This window comes from Saccharomycodes ludwigii, chromosome IV (assembly GCF_020623625.1).
Source record: "Saccharomycodes ludwigii strain NBRC 1722 chromosome IV, whole genome shotgun sequence".
In the NCBI taxonomy this organism is placed as follows: Eukaryota; Fungi; Ascomycota; class Saccharomycetes; order Saccharomycodales; family Saccharomycodaceae; genus Saccharomycodes; species Saccharomycodes ludwigii.
In genome coordinates this window covers 1,434,303-1,453,249 of record NC_060203.1, presented here as the reverse complement: position 1 = coordinate 1,453,249, position 18,947 = coordinate 1,434,303, and the positions used below count along the sequence as shown (strand labels likewise).

Here is an 18,947-nt window from a genome sequence, read left to right as displayed (position 1 = left end):
TTGTATATATAAGAATAGTAAAACTTGATATTTTAGTTATACACAAAATACAGTAATATGAAAAGAAACATTAATAAGAATGATAATAAAACAAATATTTGTGAAGGAGGAAAAGCGAGATTGGGACTGACACAAAGCAATACCACAGGAAATCTTTGTTTTGTATCAGTATACAAAAATAATGGTAATGATGATACGCAATACTGGGCTTACCAAATATTGGCGTATAATTATATGTTATTTAAACAAAACATGATCTTATAATTTAATTTTTAACCTTTTCTATATTTATTATTAAAGTTTCTTTTTTTCTTTTTTTTTTCTTTTACTATTCTATTATTAGCAGTAGTATTTTTACTATTTTTGTTCGTATTTTTCCCATGAAATTTCATATTATCGCGAAGATTATCATCAATAGTCGCACCATTTTTAACAATTTTGTCAATATAATAGCCTAAAGTATTCAATTCTTTGTTGGTCATACGATCGGTCAATGTTTTAATAGTGTCTGTAAAAAAATTGTCTTGATCATTAATTGGCAAAACATAGACATTAGTTGATTTACACTGAAAACAAATCTGAGTTTCATGAATAATATTTATAGCTTCGTCCAACTGTATCAATCCACATTTAGCTGAAGGTTTGAAAAGAGAAAAAATAATTTTAAAAGTAGAAACATCTTTCACAGTGGAAAAAGATGATTTGAAACTTTCTAGAATTGCCCATTCTGGCAAGTTTACATTTATATTATAAATAAAATATTTACTACAGCTATTATCTTTCGTACTTTTCAATAATGTAGACTGCTTAATAAGAAAAAGCAATACACTTTTAATTGACTTATTACTAATGTCCCCAAGTACAAACGGTTTATTGTTGCTATTACTGCGTAAATCCAAAGAGGGTTTATCATTGTTGTTGCCTTTTTTATTGTGTGCTAAATACTCTGATATTTTCTTTGCAATATCATCATAGTTTAATTTGCGATTAGCACTTACAGCCTCACCACTGGATTCCAATTGTAGTTTTTCTCTCTCTGCAATGTATCTCTTTGTCAATTTATCTGTAACAGCGCTATTAGTTGTAGCAAAAACAATGGAATTACTTTTAATGCCTAATTTTTGTACAATTTCGTCTCTCAACTGTATGGGAATATGCAATATCATATCTAATAAACAAATTTGACAAATATTCCTATATCTAGCACAATTCACACATATATTTGTTGTTGTCCTTGTAGGATTATTGGTGGTATAGCTTGTATAGGGATTAGTGCATATTTTACAAGTATGATTATTGTTGCTATTTCTAGTAATGGTAACAGAAGTGGTGTTATTGGCAACAGCTGTAGTTGATAAGGGTAAACATTTGGAACATATTAAGAATAGATCATTCTTGTTGATATTGGTGTTATCGCTCATCTTTATCAATATTGTGTCGTTTTACTGATGTGTGGAAAAGAAAATGAAAAGAAAAATGAAAACAAGAAAAACAAAAAAATAGTCTGTTTTTGTTTTCTTTTCTTTTACTTTATGAAAAAAAAAAAAAAAAAAAAAAAATTAAATTGTTATGCTGAGTAAGAAAAAGAAACTTGATTTTATTTTTAATTTTAAGAAAAAAAAATTTTATTTTTTTTTGTATAGGAAATATTCCAATGTATATTAAGAGAATAAAAGTAAACATTGCAACTGCATTAAACTTCATCCTTCCTACGGGATAAGGAGCAAAAATGCAAGGAGTGGTACAAAATAAATATAATAAGTATAATCAGAGTTAAAAAGCTATTAGTCAAAGTAAATTTTCTAACATGGAGGTATTTCAGTCGAAGAAATTCATTAGTTGTTATAGGTTATTCATCATTATAATATACTTATTGTATTACTTCTTGTACCAACAATATTATTATCAAAGCTACATCTTTAGAAACATAGCATTCTGAAAATAATATAAACAATCAGCCATGATTGTTCTCCAGCAATTGGCGAGATTTCCTGTCTCCCTTTTCCCGGTTCTTACATGTCAATATAAGATTAATTTTTGATACAAACAAGTAGTAAAAAAAAAAAAAAAGTACTGGTTGTACTCATCAAAAAAAACGTGGCAAGACAGTTTAACATTATAAAAGACAGAAAGTAGATAATAAGATGAAAAGACTCAAGCTACTGTTACTTTATATACTTTTAAAATGGGAATGCAAAACTGAAATGAAAAAAAGAAAAAAAGAAAAAAAAAAAAAATTGTGAGTTTTGCAGTGTTTTCTATTCTTTTTTAATCATATAAAAAAATATAAAGGGCTTAATTTTTTTTTATTTTTTTCCCTTCTTTTTTCCCAAATGTTAAGCAATCTTCATTTAGGGCTTTTTTTTTTCTCGGTAATGTTTTACGATATGAAAGAGAACAGAAAAATTATACGTAAAGTTTCTAAAAGAATTACAAAAGCTACTAATTTTTAAATAATAATAATAATGAATATTAATCATCAGTTACGACCATTTTTTTTAAAGTGCGTTTTATAATGTTGTATGCAATTATCATGTCTGCTAAATCTTTGGTTACACTCGCTATATGGACAAACATGATTCTTTTCGCCAGTGTGTATTCTTCTATGTCTAGCTAAATGACCAGAAGTGGTAAATCCATTACCACATACTTTACATATATGTTTTCTTCTTAATGCAATAGGAAGAAGCTTGGTTGTGTTGTTGTTTTTATTATTTCTAATACTCTTAGAACTTTTCTTAGTTATATTATCATGTTTAACAATAAAAGAAGAAGCAGTTATGCCAGTAGAGGGAGTATGTGCCCCCTCAGTAGAAAAACGGGTGGTGGCAGTGTTAATAAGAGGTGGCAGTAAAACAGGCAGGTTGTTTACACCAGGAAGAATAATATTATTATGTGTTTGAAATCTATCATCAGGTAGTACGACTGGTAGCGTGGGTTTTTTATTAGTCATTATTTGATAGGGCAGTGGTGCTAACATAAAGGCATTGTTGCTGCCAATAGAAACAATGTCGCTGGTAATGCTTCTTATACTGGGGAGTGTCGGTTTATTATTAGTATTTTTGTTAGTATTATGAAGAGCGATATTGTAGTTGATGCGATATGGAGCATTAGTGTATTGTTGCATGCTGGTATTATTAGTTTTATTGCCAGAATTGATATTTTTTGTAGTATATTGTTTATGCTCTTGTCCCTGTAGTTGGTAATGGTTTATTATGTTAGTATTATTATAGACCATATTTCCTGGAAATTGTAACATTGATTAATCGAGGCTTTTAGCACGTTACGAGTTTTTTATTTAATTGTTTATAGTTGAATTACTGCCAAGGGGGAAGAGAAAGAGATAAAAAAAAAGAGAGATAAAAAAAGAGAGATAAAAAATCAAGACTATTATGTTTCGATTGTAGTTATGATAAATTTTTCAAGAATAATATATATATATATATTATTTTTTTAATTTCTTTTTTTAGATTTAATTGCTCTCTTTTTCCCTCTTTTCATTTATTTTAATGTAATAATGCTAATAATAGCAGTAGTGGTAGCAGAGTGGTATATAACGGTTTGTATCACTGATCATGCTGAAAAATAAACAACTACGTAATTAAATAACAGTGTACATAATAATAATAATAATAATAATAAAAAGTCTTGGTACCGGTATTATAAACTATCTTCTACGAACATTTCTTCAAATCAAAAAGAATGTAGTACACAAAGAGACCCTTTTTTTCACATTATCTTTTATTGATTTACAATAATATATTCAAATAAAAAACCACGCAGGTTAACAACATATCGTTACACTACGAAAGAAAAGAGAAAGAGAGAGAGAGAGAGGGGTTTTCTTTCTCTAAAAACTAAATGTTTCAAACACATTTTTGCCAAGACAAATAACACTTCATTTCATTCACATAGTGCTTTATTTGTTAGTATGTTTATAGGGGGAGGAAGAGAGGGAGAGTAGATAAAATATGAAATCAACGAAAGGTAATAGTAATAATTATTGAAAAGGATTATCTGTTGTTCTTTAAAACCCGATTTTAGTAAAGTGTATGGTGAGTACAACACACCTGTACATTTAGATATAAAATAATAACAATAATAAAATAAAAAAATAAAAAGAGGGAAAAGAAGAAGAGGGGGTCCAATAAGAATAATAACCCAAGATTTAAAATTAAAATCTATTATTACACCCACATAACATACAAAATTCTCTTTCTTTCTTTCTTGTTTTCCCGTTTACCCCCCAGTCCTGCATGTTATTCTAAGAGTTCATTCAAATTCTTATTAGATATAATAATAAACAAAAAAAGATCCCTGCCAAGAAAAAACAATTTGTGCTATCTTTACATAACAACTCATAAAAAAGGCTTTTTTTTTTTTTTTTTTTTCGTTTCATATTATTGACGAGCAATTATAATATCATTATCTACGGAAAAGATTCTTATAACTAGGTAAAACTTTTTTTCTTTTTCTGTTGTTATTCAAAGCACGTGCGTTTCATTATAAAACTTCAGAAAACGCTAAATATTCTATTAGAAATTGATACAGAAAAACAAACAAAAATATACACGTCTATGTTTCTATATAAGTGGCATATCTTCCCTTTTTTAAAACCATAAAAGGTTTCAAACTTTTTTTTTTACTATTTATCCAATTAAGTGTTTGTGAGGTGAAAAAAAGATACGTCTGCAAGCCTCTTTTTCTTTCTTTCTTTCTTCTACTTTCCAAAAATTCAAAATAAGATGGGCCCTTTGTTTTTATATTTTTTTTCTTTTCCTACATTCACATATACATAGATAGATATATATATATATATATATATTTAATAGTGATCAGGGGGAAATGAAGTCTTGTAAACTTATTACAATTAGTAGCAGCATCATAAAACATTTCAATTGTACAATATGGATAGAGGAAGTTCTATTCTAAACAAAAAAATTTAATAAATGAATAGAGAATGGACCCACACAAGGGGTAAAAAAAAAGTTTAAGCAGGGACAGCAGTCAAAGATTGAATTAGCAAAGTGAATCTACCACAATTATCTTGTTTCTTAACTTTTTGGATGCTTCATTTTTACATATTAAAAAAAAAAAAAAAAAAAAAAAAAATTGTGTCTCGTTTAACTTACGTGTTTGTTTTTATAAACGAGCAAGAACAGTAATTAGATTTGTTCTAAATATATTTATATAATTATGTAGCCTCGTTTATGATTTTACACAATTAAATGTAAAATATATGAAAAAAAGAGATAATTTTCTCATTTCTGCTTGTGTTATAACCATTTTTATTTGGGAAAACGGTTTAACTATTATCTTATTGCTAATACTTCAAAAATTACAAACGACAGATGTATTTATAACAAGGGATCATCATTGAAGGTAAATATTTCAAGTATCTTCTCGTTTATATCAAAAGTATTTAACACAAAAAGTCCATCAAAAAAGCTATTGAAACATAAGGCACTTTTTATGGTCTAATCAATTCATTAATTCAACCCCATCAATATTAATCAATTAACAAGCTTTAAACAATTCTACTGTGCTTTTAGTACTTTTTTTTTTTTTTTTTTTTTTTTTTTTTTTCACAATTAATTACAATCTAACTTAGTAAAGAATGGAAATTCAAAAGTAGTATGTAAAAAGCTAGAAAATAAATCTTATATATAAGGAGGAGATGGAAATGCATCTCTTAAGAAAAATAGAGATTTTCAAAAAAGAAAATTTGATATATATTTATATATAGGATTCTATTCAAGATAACTTTTGTTATTATAAATCAAAGCGTTCTGCTAAAAATACTCTTTTTTTCTCCTCTTTTCCTTTCTTTTTTTTTTTTATATATAAATATCACTCCAGAGAAAAAAAAAAAAAAAAAAAAAAAAAAGAAAAAGTAAAAACAAATATATATATATATATATATATATAAATTAAAAGATAAAAGAACACTATCCTATAGCCCCCTCACTAGCACAAGGCCAACTCACAATGACTGCATTCGAACAAATTGACAAAAACTCTCCAAAAGATCCAGCTCATTTAACTATCCGTACAAAGATGGAAGCTCTAATTAAACAAAAGCAATTGGAAATTACCAGTAAGTTGCAAGAAGTAGATGGTGGCACTACTTTTAAGAGAGATTCCTGGTCTAGAGGTGAAGGAATGGGTGGGGGTAGTTCTATGGTTATTTCTAACGGTAATGTATTTGAAAAGGGTGGTGTCAATATTAGTGTAGTTTATGGTGACTTATCACCAACCGCTATTCAAGCAATGAAACACGACCATAAGAATTTAGAAGCTAATGGTGCTGGTTGCAAATTTTTTGCTTGTGGCTTGAGTATGGTCATTCATCCTAAAAGCCCACATGTTCCTATTACCCATTTAAATTATAGATATTTCGAAACTTGGGATTCTAAGGGCAATCCTCAAACCTGGTGGTTTGGTGGTGGTGCTGACTTAACCCCAATTTATTTATATGAAGAAGATTGTAAACTATTCCATCAAAATCATAAAAATGCTTTGGATAAACATGATGTCACATTATACCCAAAATACAAAAAATGGTGTGATGAATATTTCACCATCAAGCATAGAAATGAAAATAGAGGTGTTGGTGGTATCTTTTTTGATGACTTTGATGACCGTGATCCATTAGAAATTTTGAAAATTGTTGAAGATGCTTTTGATGCTTTCTTACCAAGTTATGTTCCTATCGTTTTGAAAAGACGTGATTTGCCTTTCACTGAGGAAGAAAAGAAATGGCAATTGATTAGACGTGGTAGATATGTTGAATTTAATTTGATTTATGATAGAGGTACCCAATTTGGATTGAGAACCCCTGGTTCCAGAGTTGAGAGTATTTTAATGAGTTTGCCTGAATACGCTTCTTGGGTTTATAATTATGAACCTGCCCCTGATACCAGAGAAGGTAAATTACAAAAAATTTTAAGAAATCCAATTGAATGGGTTTGAATATATATATATATATATTTCTTTTTTTACGTGTAATTTATTATTATATAATAATTTATTTATGACTTTTATATGTGTGTATATATATATATATCTATATATATGTATAGCTTATTTATTTATTTTATTAAAGAAAACTGCTATAAACGATAAAAAAAATTTTTTTTTCCTTTTTCCTAATTAACTACTAATTTTCTCTCCACCTATTACCACAATTACAACATTTATAAAAAGTGGTCATTGGCTCATCAGCAGATCTGATTTGTAATTGAAAAAAATAGGCCCTTTCACCACCACATTCATCGTAATTGGGACATTGGGCAGGTGTTTGATCCACATTATCCCAACCACCACCTAGTACATCATCTACTTCCTTTCTAGGTAGGTTTTTTCTATCGTAAAGTTCTATACCTTCAACAGGGAAACTATATGGACAGCTAGGGCAGGATAAATGGAAAATACCACCATTGGTACCACTATGGTTGTTTTTCACTATTAACATATTGCTGCATGTGGGGCAAAATGAAAGCATTATTTTAATATATATTATTTTAAAATGGTACACGTTATGATCCAAAGGGAACAAAGTTACAAACTTTTGTTGTTGTTTTTTTTTTTTTTGGCACAGTAGTGGCTAGAAATAACTTTGTTAGCCTAGTATATAGTTGTATATATAAAGCCCATTTTCAGTTTAATTCTTAAAATAATAGATCAAAAAGAAAAAAGAAAAGAAAAAAGAAAAAAGAAAAAAGAAAAAAACCCGTTTTTTTTTTCGCTTTTTTTTTTTTTTTTTAAAAAAAAAACATAAAAACATAACATAAACTACAATCGAAAACATTTATATTTATATCATCTGCAAATAGTAAAAAAAAAAAAAAAAAAAAAAGTATCATTATATTAAAATTTTGTGTTAAACCCCCCTCTCATCAAACGCAATTATAGTAATAGCTATTTATTCAATTGCAAATTGAAAGTAAAAATAAACATCAAGTAATGCGTAGACCCAAAAAGATCGTCAAAGATGTGGATATCTTGAAGCATGAGGATATGATTAGTAAACCATCATCTATTCATTCATTATCATCAAATGAAAACAAAAATTACATCAATTCTCGGATTTATAAAAGATTAAGAACACTTCATTTTAATAATAAAAACGACAACAACACCAATAATAATAAGCATGTAATTACCACAAAAAAACATACTAGTGATGATTACATAAATATTTTCGATGATACCTACAAAAACAATGATGAAACTGATGAATATGATTACCCTACTACCACTGCGGAAGACAATCAAACTGACGAAAGTGATGGTGTTCCCTATGTAAAAACAGAAGAGAAGCCAATGGAAAGAGTAAAAAGAAGCATTGTTGAAGAACACCGTCCCAAAAGTAAACATTCCAAGATTGCAAAAAAAACAGATACAATTCTTACATATCACAATTCTAGTAGCAATAATCCTAATGATCCAAGATTGATTTCGTCTTCATTATTAGTGGCTGAAAGATCATCGCATAATAACAACGCTAACCGCACAAAAAATAATATGGGGAATTCTCCTTTAAAACAGAGAATTACTTCTAATTTTAAACCAAGTTTGTTTCCAGATAATTTCAAAATAAGTAAAGTTTATGAAACCGGTGGTGGCACTGCCACTAACAGTAGCTCTGGTATTGCCAATACCATAACATTTTTAGACGGGTTTGAGGGGTTTATAGATCAGTCAAGATTAACTTTTGTACAAAAATCAAGATTACCCATTAGCAACAACACAATGAGTAAGGCGCCACATATAACAAGAGACGATTTCAATAAATTATTTCCAGTGTTGTATAATAATACTGTTATAAATCAAAATTCTAGTTCATTGCATTTTGGAAACTCCAATGATAAGATTTTGTATTCCAAATTATTACCGCAATATTTATTCGAATTAAAACAAAACTTTGTTATACTGTTTTATGGTGCTGGTTCTAAGAGAGAAATTGTTAACCAAATGTGTACCACCTATTTAAGTCATAAACTTGGGGCTTTCCCTGTACGAGATACTAGTGATGCAAGTAATGTTAATAATCTTGATATACAAGCCAGTGATAATGGTAGTCCTAAAGGAGAAAAAAGTAAAAATATCAAAACTCCTACCTCGTACCCCGTTCCAACTATGGTTATAAATGGATATAACCCCAGTGTTAACTATAGAGATGTCTTTAAGAGTATATTACCATATATTATACCGGACAAAGGGTTCAAATTTGAGGAGAAAAACAACACAAACTCTAGCAACTCAGATGATAGTCAAAATAAAGAAGGAAAATATTGGGGTGACCAGGTGTATTTTAAAATTAAAAAATTAATAGAATACTACGAAAATAATGATACTGCTACATTTAGAGTAAAAAGACTATTAATAGTAGTTCATAGTTTTGATGGATTGGGTGGTTTCAGAGACAAATTACAAAATATGATCTGTCTATTGGCGCAACTTAAATGTATTTCACTAATATGCACTGTAGATCATGTTTATTCCCATATGTTGTGGGATCATAACAAAACCGATCAGTTGAATTTTGTTTATCATGATTTAACTACTTATTCACCTTACACTGTGGAACTATCATTTGGGGTTAAGGATGTTTTTAACGAAATATTTCAATCTAATAATGATGTTGAGGACTCTGGTGGCAACCCAACAAGCATTACCGGTATAAAATACGTGTTGGATTCCTTAACTCTAAATTCTAAGAAACTATTTAAATTGTTGTTAGAAACACAACTGAATAAAATGTTAAACTCTGGCGATAGTAAAAGATATAGAACATATAGAGTCGACTTTAAACAGTTCAGTGATATGTGTAGAAGTGAATTTATTGCTAGTAATGAGATGTCACTAAGAACAATGTTGAGGGAATATATTGACCATAATATGATTAAACTAACCAAGAATAAAAGGAACAACTCTGAAGTGTTAGAGATTCCATTCGGTACGGCCCAATTGCAAACGATTTTAAACGATTTGTTGCGAGACTTATAAAGTTAAAATGGCCTTTTGTTTGTTAAACAGAAGAAAAAAAAAAAGGTAAAGTGCTGAACCATCCATGACTGTATATATATATCAAATGAACATTGACTTTTATAGTTTTCTTTTTTTTTTTTTTTTTTCTTTTTATTCCATTTTTGTCTTGATAAATGGTATTCTTCTCAAGATATATAATTTCCTCTTTTGGCATAAAAGGGGAGTGGCGATATGCAAAATAATACCAATTTCCATTTTGGGAGTAACGTATTAATAAAATAATAGTATTGTATGTAACCCGGCCATATACGTAATTTATGGTAATAGTAAAAGTTTTAACCCTCCTATTTTTTTATTTTTTTATTTTTTATTTTTTTTTCTTTTCTTTCGGAAATATTAAAAAAAAAAATATTAAATTAAATTAAAAAAAAGGAGTGTTCAACAAAGAAGAAAAAAGAAAGCGACAGAAAATACGTTCAAATAAATATTAACTTATAAAACTCTTTCTTGTTAGTTATTGATCTTAACAACCTTTTTTTCTTTTTTTGCGGGACTATTGCAATCTGATCTTATGTGATTTTTACAATAACTTTCTTCAATTACTTTTCTTTTACCAATCACTCATAAGGAAAAAGAAAAATAAAAAAAAACAATCATAACATATTCGATATTTTTTAACAAAAATAAAGACAGAGAGAGAAAAAAAAAAAAAAAAAAAAAAAAAAAATTACAAAAAAAACAAAAAAAAAAGAGGAATAGAAAAAAAAGAAATCAGCTATACCTGCCACTACTGTTTTTCATTAATTTATTGATAGCAAAGAAAATAGAGACCATATCAAATTAATACAATTGTTTCCTATTCTTTTTTTTTTCCTTTTTTTTTTTTTTTAACTTTCCTTTTTCCTTATTTGATCTTTCCTGATGAATAATACTAATATCACTGCTTCTAGTAATAGCATTAAGCCAACCATTTCCTCCAGTACAAATAGTAATACCAATGTAGCAACAAACAGAATTACTCCTCCTGCACGTCGTATTCGTCAACAACCACAAAAACCACCTGTTATGGAAAGGTTACAACCAGGTACAAAACTAACTGTTGGTTCTCATCTAGTGGAGGTTATAAAATATCTAAGTGAGGGTGGGTTTGCTCATATTTATGTTGTCAAGTTTTTAGAATTTACCAATGAAATGGAAGTTCCTAATTCTTTGATGCCTGGCGATTTGTGTTGTTTAAAAAGAGTTTTTGTTATGGACCAGAATGGGCTAAATGAATTAAGAAATGAAGTCGATGTCATGAAGAAGTTGAAGGCTTGTCCTAGAATAGTCCAATATTATGATTCAAACGCCTCCAGGTTGAATAATAATGGTGCAAGTGGTGATATTGCAAATAGCAATTTATCTGATATTAACGATGCACCTGCTGCCAATAGCAAGAACAGCAATGTTTATTATGAAGTGCTGTTGTTGATGGAATTATGTCCTAACAAATCACTATTAGACTACATGAATAATAGATTGCAGACAAAATTGACCGAAGTGGAAATTTTGAAAATCATGTATGATATTTCACAAGCTGTATTGTCTATGCACTACTGCACTAATCCTGAGCCTCTAATCCATAAAGATATCAAGATAGAGAATGTCTTGGTCGACAAGAATAATGAATTTAAATTGTGTGATTTTGGTTCAACTTCTACCTGCTATCCAATTGTTACTACACATCAAGAAATTGCTATTTTAACAAATAATATTTATATTCATACAACGCCCCAGTATAGGTCTCCCGAGATGATTGATTTATACAGGTGTTTGCCAATCAATGAAAAGTCTGATATTTGGGCATTGGGTGTTTTTCTATATAAACTAATGTTCTACACTACTCCATTTGAATTAACTGGACAATTTGCCATTTTACATTCTAAATATGAAATACCACCAAACAATTATTCGTCAAGATTAAATAATTTAATTATAATTATGTTGAGTGAAAACCCAAGTTTGAGGCCAAATATTTATCAAATATTATTGGAGGTGTGTTCTATTATGAATGTTGTTTTGCCAGAAAATATTTTTGACAAGTATAATTCGGGCCCATACGATTTTTCCAAATACTCTGCATATCAAACAAAATTGCAAACTTATCAGTATCAAATGTATATGATGTATCAACAGAAATCTAGCCTAGAATTGAACAGCAATGATTTATTTTTAAATTGTTTTGAAATTGGTCCCAAACAGCCTATTAATATGGGTAGTGGTGGTGGTAGTAGTAGTAGTAGTAATAATGGTAACAGTGCTGAGACTAATAGTGCAGATGTCCAAAGAGATTTATCTACTTCTTCTAATACTTCAAGTACCAATACAGTTAAAAGACTGACATCATTTGGTCCTATTGGTACTACTAATACTTCTACCAAGAAAGATTTCAAAACGGCTATTTCTGAAGAACCGGAGGAGCAATTTCAAAATATGGATACCGGTATTGCTAAAAGTGTAGAAAATAATGTACATGTAAGCACGGGAACGAAAAGTTGTAGTACAACCGGAAATAATAATGGTGGTAGTAACGGTTTATACAAGACTGAAACAGGATCTGCTGCCAAGTCCATATCGAGTTCATATAAAAGTGATCTTTCTTCTTCTTCAGATGGTTTTGGCAATAATATTGTCAACAATAGTAATGTTATAGTCAATAATAGTGCAAAACATAAATCGAACAATCCTTTCCCCAAATATCATCAGCAGCAGCAGCAGAGTTATCAGTTGTCAGAGAAATCATTTTATACTGGAAACACACAAATGAATGCAAATGTAGCTACAGCACCTGTCAGTATCACCACCTCTAATAATGTTAATAATACTTCATCATCCACCGTAAACACTACCGGTATTTCTCGTCATTCTAGCATTAAAAGACGTTCTTATGAAGTTTCTAAATCCCAAAGAAACTCCAGTTTGTACCAGAATGATGTGTCAATTCCAGCTTCAATTGATGGTACCAGTAATAATGATATTGTAGCGGATGATGCTGGTGTTCAAGATCTTAATAATTATATTGATTTTAATAATGAGGATATTCCTACGATCGTTACCTCGCCTGTTATAGGTACTTCTAATAATACGGTTATCACACCTGATACAAGATCTTCGCAAGTGTTTAATGGAGTTATTGATCCCGCTACTAGTACTACTGCTTCTAGTAATTTTCACTCACAGCATAATAATAATAATAACAATAATAATAATGTTGCTACTAGGGGGAATAGTGGTAATAAAAACGATGATAATGGTAATGATAGGGACAATAATGGTGATAATAATGTCAGAATTAGCATCAGTGATAACAACCGCCTTAATGCCTCTGGTATTATAAATGAAACTGGGAGTTTACCCCTTCCAGTTGTACCACCACATCCAAAGGTAAGCAGTAGATACGCTTCGAAGAGCGATGCTACCACTGCAATTACTGGCAATGAAACGCAACAATTAAACAGTGCATTAAAAAATAAACTAGCTTTATCTTTTGATCAAATTGACTTAACTGAAAGTCCAATTGGTAGCCAGGCTAATATAAATAAGGCGATCAAATATGATTTAAGTACTGATACACTAGATTCAAATTCCAGCAGTCAATACGATGGTGAGGAACAAGATCAAAAGCAAGGTGAATTTAAAGAGGAGGGAAATGACCTTGTAGATTGCGTTGCTACAAATCAGAAAAGTGGTGATGTTGATGATGAAAGTGTTGAATACATTCCAGGCGGATCCAGGTATAGAAATGTGCTTGCCAGTGTTGATGGTGATGGATCAGTATCTGAAGAAAGTATACCTATGATGATGTCTAAGAAGAGAGCACCATTTAGCCCCACAGTTTCCGAGAATACGGGGTTTACTACTGAAAATAATAATAATAATAATAATAATAATAATAATGGTGTCCAACAACAGGTGCAGCTTGAATTGAAAAGCCCAGTAATTCCTCAACACCCTCCTAAGAGGGGTTTAGAACTGCGTTATACCGAAGTTGATTTTGATAAGTCAACAGTTGCATCTCAGCCGTCTGTTGAAGGTAAAGTTCAACGTAATCCACATGGTTCGCCATCACGTAGTATTTATACAGATACAATTAATACTACCACAAATGTTAATAGTAATAGCAACAATAGCAACATCAATAGGAAATTAGGTGAAAATTATATTCATCCATCTGCATCTGGTAATGGCGGCAGTAATAATAGTGTGGATTTTTCACGAAGAAACAATGCGCTAAGACATAGAAAATCTGAAATGACATTAAATTCGTTGAACATGGCATCAAGTAACAGCAATAATAATAATAATAATAATAATAATAACAGTAATAATACTAAAAATAAACATTCTGCAGTACTTCCACAACGTCACCATTCCGCCTCACATACTAATAACATTAGTGTTTCTGGTGGCAGTAACAGCAATAGCAAGGATTTTGGTGGGCTATCTTCCCCAAAGGCGTATAGTTTTATTGAACAGGATGAAAGTTTGGATAAGTTTGGTGAACTACCTAGAAGACGAGTGTCACTAGACGTTAGAAGACATGGAGCTAGTAATGTTTCAAGCAGTAATAGTACTAGTGGCATAAATGGATATGCAAGTAATTCTACTAATAATAGTTCTTTACGTAAATCTTTCCAAAGAAATTCAAGAAGATCTTTGGATTTAGAAAAACTAAGAAAAGAACAACATACTAGTACTGGGAATGGTAGTGCTAGCAGTAAGATTAAAGGAATGTTTGGTTTGTTTAAAAGTTGAGGCTGGTAAGAGGGACGCAAAATTAAAGCTACAAGGGTTATGAGAAGATCATTATTTAATAAGGGGTTTATTTATATGTTACTCGGCAGTTGTTATAGTTGATTGATATGCGCATATATATATGTATGTGTTTGAACTTTTTAATGCTTGTATAAGTTCCTCTCCCCAATGGCTTTTTTTATAGTCTGTTTCAGTATGGTATAATTTTTTGTATTTTATTCGTTTTTCTTTTTTTCTTTTTTTTTTTTTTTAATACCTATAATCACATACATACATGTTATTTTTATTCAATATATAATGATATTACAATATTTTATTACAATCATTACATCTTTTTTTTTTTAAATAATTGTTTTCAACAAGCTTTTTTTTTTTTTTATTTCTTTATTGGTATTTTAATTATGTGGGTATATGTTGTCCAATTATCGGGTGTATTGGATAAAGGGACATATAATACTATCGGGTAAAAAGAAAATCTAAATTGTTGAAATTATAAAAAAAATTATAGTCGCGTGCTTTTCTGAACTTATTATTTATTTTTTTTTTTTTTTTCTATAATCTTATAAGAATTTACTGAACTTAATGTTCTTTATCTGCAATTAAATACTGGCTGAAATAACTCTACATCTATAGATTTATTTGTACATAATAAACAGGATAAGAGTATTTTACCTTTTTTTTTTTTTTTTCCCCTATAATTTGGTGAAAGTGAATATAAAATTAAATAAGTAAATATAAAAAAAATTTTTTTTTTTTTTTCTTTTTATTTTTTTAAAAAAAGATTTAATTTGCAATTTAACATTTTCAGGTTTATGTGTACATGTGAATAGAATAAAATACACATATACTTTGACAAAAACAAATAAGTGGAAAAGGAAATAAAAATAAACAGCTGCGAGCATCTAATGTCTAATATCGAAAACGAAAAAAGAAAAGTTAATGGCTCAATAATTAGTACACTGTACGTACCAACAAACAAAATGCTGGATAAAACGCATCCAAGGTCTCCTATTTATAAATTTTTTAGAAAGGTTTTTTGGTTATATTATATACATCTACCATGTATTGTATTGAGTAATGCGGACGCCGTCATGGTTTATACTATATTTAATTTGATCATATTTTTCAGTACCTATAGTGTTTGTAAACACCTTTATAAGTTGATAATTTAATGTTATTATGTTTATTTATACAATTCTCAGTTATCACATAAACAATGTTGTTTTCTTAATATTAATTTTAATTTTATTTATTTTTTTTTTTTACCGATTTTCCCGGTACGCGTGGTTTGTAAAGTCACGGGTGTTATACCCGGCCAGAGTAGTTTCTACTTTTCCTTTTTTATTTATTTATTTCTGGATATCAAACAATTCAATTGAAGTCTTTTTTTTTTATTACGATCTGAAAGAAGAAAGATGATTTTTACGTTATTAAAAGTAAACAATAAACGCATAACTGGCTAACTATTCACGTTATTTTTTATACGCAGCTGAGAAATTTAAACGGGAAAAAAAAATTTTTTTTTTCTTCTTTCTTTCTTTCTTTCTTTTTTCTTTCCTTTCCTTTCCTTTCCTCACCCCCCATGCTTTCTCTCTCCCCCTCCCACTCCTCATATAAATCCTAAAAGCATTTTGACTTATATATGCACATTAATAAAACAAACACATAGAAAATAGCTTTAAAAGTTAGAAAATGAGTAGTGATAGTAGTTCAATAATTGTCAATTTATACACACCAACAAACAAAATTTTGGATAAAACACACTCAAGGACTTTTATTTATAAATATTTTAGGGGAGTAACTTGGTTATATTATATACATTTACCATGTGCTTTGTTGAGCAATGTAGACTCCATTCTAGTCTATAACATATTCAATTTAGTCATATTTTTCTGTGTCTATGCTGTTTACAAGTATTTTAGCAAATTGATAATTTAATCTTGGTTTATTTATTTATATAGAGATATACTCAATAATCAGATAAAGGATATTGTCCATATCATGGCGTTTTTTAGCTTTCCTTTTTTTTTTTTTTTCTTTTTCTTTTTCTTCTTGCTTGTCTGATTTTGTCGTGATGGGCATGTTGTTTCCCCTGTGAGTTAATAATGTAGTTCCATTCCACCGTAGTAAAAACCATACACCCATACCTTGCATACAAAAGCTGCTTTGTAATTTTTTTTTTTTTTTTTTTTTTTTTTTTCTTTCTCTCTTTCATTTTTTTTTTTTCTCCTTCTTTTTTTTTTTTTCTCCACTTTCCAAAATAAAAAAAAAAATAATAAATTTTTTATGTATGAAAATCAAAATAAATTTGTCTTTTTAAAATTCTAGGCTCATAATTGCAAGTTTCACTTAATATTATCACCACCATTGCACATTTCCCCAATTTATTTCGTTCCCTTTAATTATTAATATTTATATACATTAATATAAATAACGAGAAGAAAAAAGAAAAGAAAAGAAAAGAAAACAACAACAAAAGGTAATATATTTACATAATAATGAATAGGATTAAGAATAATACACAATTAAAAACATCATTACAAAGACTATTCTTAAAAAATAATACCACAAAGAGAATGAATTCCACCATTTCTAATAATAAAAATAATCTACCAGATGTTACTTTTAAAGTAGCAGGTAACACTACTAGAGTTATCACTCTAAACAGACCAAAAAAGTTAAATGCTCTGAGTACTTCAATGTGTTCATCTATTGCTCAACACATTTTAGAATATAACAAATCACAAGTTAACTCCTCTATAATTATCAATTCTTCTAATTCACCAAGATCTTTTTGTAGTGGCGGTGATGTAGCTCAGGTCGCTCTTGACAATTTGCAATCCAAGAAGGACAAATCTGTCGAATTTTTTCAACAAGAGTATAGTTTGAACAATTTAATTGCTACTAGTAACAGACCAATCATCACTATTATGGATGGCATTGTTATGGGTGGCGGTGTCGGATTAACTACCCATGCTCCGATTAGAATTGCTACCGAAAACACCAAATGGTGCATGCCAGAAATGGATATTGGGTTTTTTCCTGATGTTGGCGTCACTTTTTCCTTACCCAAGCAGGCTACCGTTGGTGGGTCAAGAGGTCAATTACCCTTATACTTATGTTTGACTGGTGATGTGTTAAATGGTATTGATACCTATTTATCTGGCTTTGCTACCCACTACATTAATAGCCATAATCTACCAGATTTACAAGCTAGGCTAGGGGAGTTGAGTCCTCCAAATAATAGCGACAAACGTAGTGAACTAATGGGTTTCAGTAAAACCGTTGAAGAATTCACTTCTAGTTTACCACATGACTACAAATTTAAGTATACAATTGAACAATTAGATGTCATCGAAGAAGTCTTTTCAATTGATAGTGATTTGACTTTGATCACCCTATATGATAGATTGAAAAAAGTAATTAAGGAACAACATAACACCGCAGGTGCTACATTTGCTTCTTCTATTTTGCAGAAATTAACTTTGGAAAAGTCCCAAATCTCTATACAAGTTGCTATTGAACAATTCAAAAGGAATATGTTTGCTCCTAGAGCAAGCGCAGCACTAAAACAAGATTTAATAACAGCTTCTAACTTTTGTTATCAAAGCTCCTTGAATGAGTTTACTCCAGCTGTTAAGCATAAATTAATAGACAAAATTCGTGATAAGCCATATGAATGGAAATTAAGAGAACCCTTATCCAACGATAAATTAGCCAAATTGTTATCACAAACACCATCCAGTAATACAGAACTGCTTGAATACAATAGCTTAGAAAACAGTAGCAGTCCTAGATATATTAATTTGGGTTTGCCTACGGAAGCTGATGTGGCCAAATATATTAAGGGGGAAGATAATAGTAACAGAACGGTTGTTCCAACTAATGAAAATATTATAAGCTATTTCACAAAGTATGGGCAAGGATCTAGTAAAATTGGCTGCAAATATTTATTGCAACATTTGATTCTACCAAGAAAGTGTAATACTGATAAATATACTCGCACAGTTCAATGGAAAGAAGCTAGCAAATTATGAAGCTGTATATATATACTAGTATGTGATATACTATATAAAAGAGATATTTGTGTTTGTGTTAATAATATATATATATCGTGTGTATGTGACCTTGTATATATAATGTTTGAGTCACTATATTAT

General features: G+C 29.5%; 9 protein-coding genes and 1 non-coding gene across 10 annotated transcripts; 6 read left to right on the top strand and 4 right to left on the bottom strand.

Moving 5' to 3' along the window:
- Window positions 1–272: 272 nt before the first annotated feature.
- ECM2 (Pre-mRNA-splicing factor ECM2) lies at window positions 273–1,421 on the bottom strand (the record flags this gene model as incomplete). Its single annotated transcript, XM_046078237.1, has 1 exon — window positions 273–1,421. The coding sequence occupies one exon, from the start codon at window positions 1,419–1,421 to the stop codon at window positions 273–275; it is 1,149 nt and encodes a 382-aa protein (XP_045934637.1).
- A 344-nt stretch (window positions 1,422–1,765) lies between these two features.
- Window positions 1,766–1,864, bottom strand: SCDLUD_003704. The gene has a single exon (XR_006829228.1). It is a non-coding gene; the product is annotated as a snR47 (small nucleolar RNA).
- A 615-nt stretch (window positions 1,865–2,479) lies between these two features.
- Window positions 2,480–3,259, bottom strand: NRG1 (transcriptional regulator NRG1; the record flags this gene model as incomplete). The annotated part of the gene is made up of 1 exon (XM_046078236.1): window positions 2,480–3,259. The coding sequence occupies one exon, from the start codon at window positions 3,257–3,259 to the stop codon at window positions 2,480–2,482; it is 780 nt and encodes a 259-aa protein (XP_045934636.1).
- A 2,729-nt stretch (window positions 3,260–5,988) lies between these two features.
- HEM13 (coproporphyrinogen oxidase) lies at window positions 5,989–6,972 on the top strand (the record flags this gene model as incomplete). The annotated part of the gene is made up of 1 exon (XM_046078235.1): window positions 5,989–6,972. One exon carries the CDS (start codon window positions 5,989–5,991, stop codon window positions 6,970–6,972), a length of 984 nt encoding a protein of 327 aa, XP_045934635.1.
- Window positions 6,973–7,159: 187 nt separating this feature from the next.
- RPC11 (DNA-directed RNA polymerase III core subunit RPC11) lies at window positions 7,160–7,474 on the bottom strand (the record flags this gene model as incomplete). Its single annotated transcript, XM_046078234.1, has 1 exon — window positions 7,160–7,474. The coding sequence occupies one exon, from the start codon at window positions 7,472–7,474 to the stop codon at window positions 7,160–7,162; it is 315 nt and encodes a 104-aa protein (XP_045934634.1).
- Window positions 7,475–7,965: 491 nt separating this feature from the next.
- Window positions 7,966–10,011, top strand: ORC2 (origin recognition complex subunit 2; the record flags this gene model as incomplete). Its single annotated transcript, XM_046078233.1, has 1 exon — window positions 7,966–10,011. The coding sequence occupies one exon, from the start codon at window positions 7,966–7,968 to the stop codon at window positions 10,009–10,011; it is 2,046 nt and encodes a 681-aa protein (XP_045934633.1).
- A 903-nt stretch (window positions 10,012–10,914) lies between these two features.
- Window positions 10,915–14,787, top strand: AKL1 (serine/threonine protein kinase AKL1; the record flags this gene model as incomplete). The annotated part of the gene is made up of 1 exon (XM_046078232.1): window positions 10,915–14,787. The coding sequence occupies one exon, from the start codon at window positions 10,915–10,917 to the stop codon at window positions 14,785–14,787; it is 3,873 nt and encodes a 1,290-aa protein (XP_045934632.1).
- Window positions 14,788–15,692: 905 nt separating this feature from the next.
- Window positions 15,693–15,959, top strand: SCDLUD_003698 (uncharacterized protein; the record flags this gene model as incomplete). The annotated part of the gene is made up of 1 exon (XM_046077021.1): window positions 15,693–15,959. One exon carries the CDS (start codon window positions 15,693–15,695, stop codon window positions 15,957–15,959), a length of 267 nt encoding a protein of 88 aa, XP_045934631.1.
- A 520-nt stretch (window positions 15,960–16,479) lies between these two features.
- On the top strand, window positions 16,480–16,725 carry SCDLUD_003697 (uncharacterized protein; the record flags this gene model as incomplete). Its single annotated transcript, XM_046081429.1, has 1 exon — window positions 16,480–16,725. The coding sequence occupies one exon, from the start codon at window positions 16,480–16,482 to the stop codon at window positions 16,723–16,725; it is 246 nt and encodes an 81-aa protein (XP_045934630.1).
- Window positions 16,726–17,285: 560 nt separating this feature from the next.
- Window positions 17,286–18,824, top strand: EHD3 (mitochondrial 37S ribosomal protein mS47; the record flags this gene model as incomplete). Its single annotated transcript, XM_046078231.1, has 1 exon — window positions 17,286–18,824. One exon carries the CDS (start codon window positions 17,286–17,288, stop codon window positions 18,822–18,824), a length of 1,539 nt encoding a protein of 512 aa, XP_045934629.1.
- Window positions 18,825–18,947: the final 123 nt, after the last annotated feature.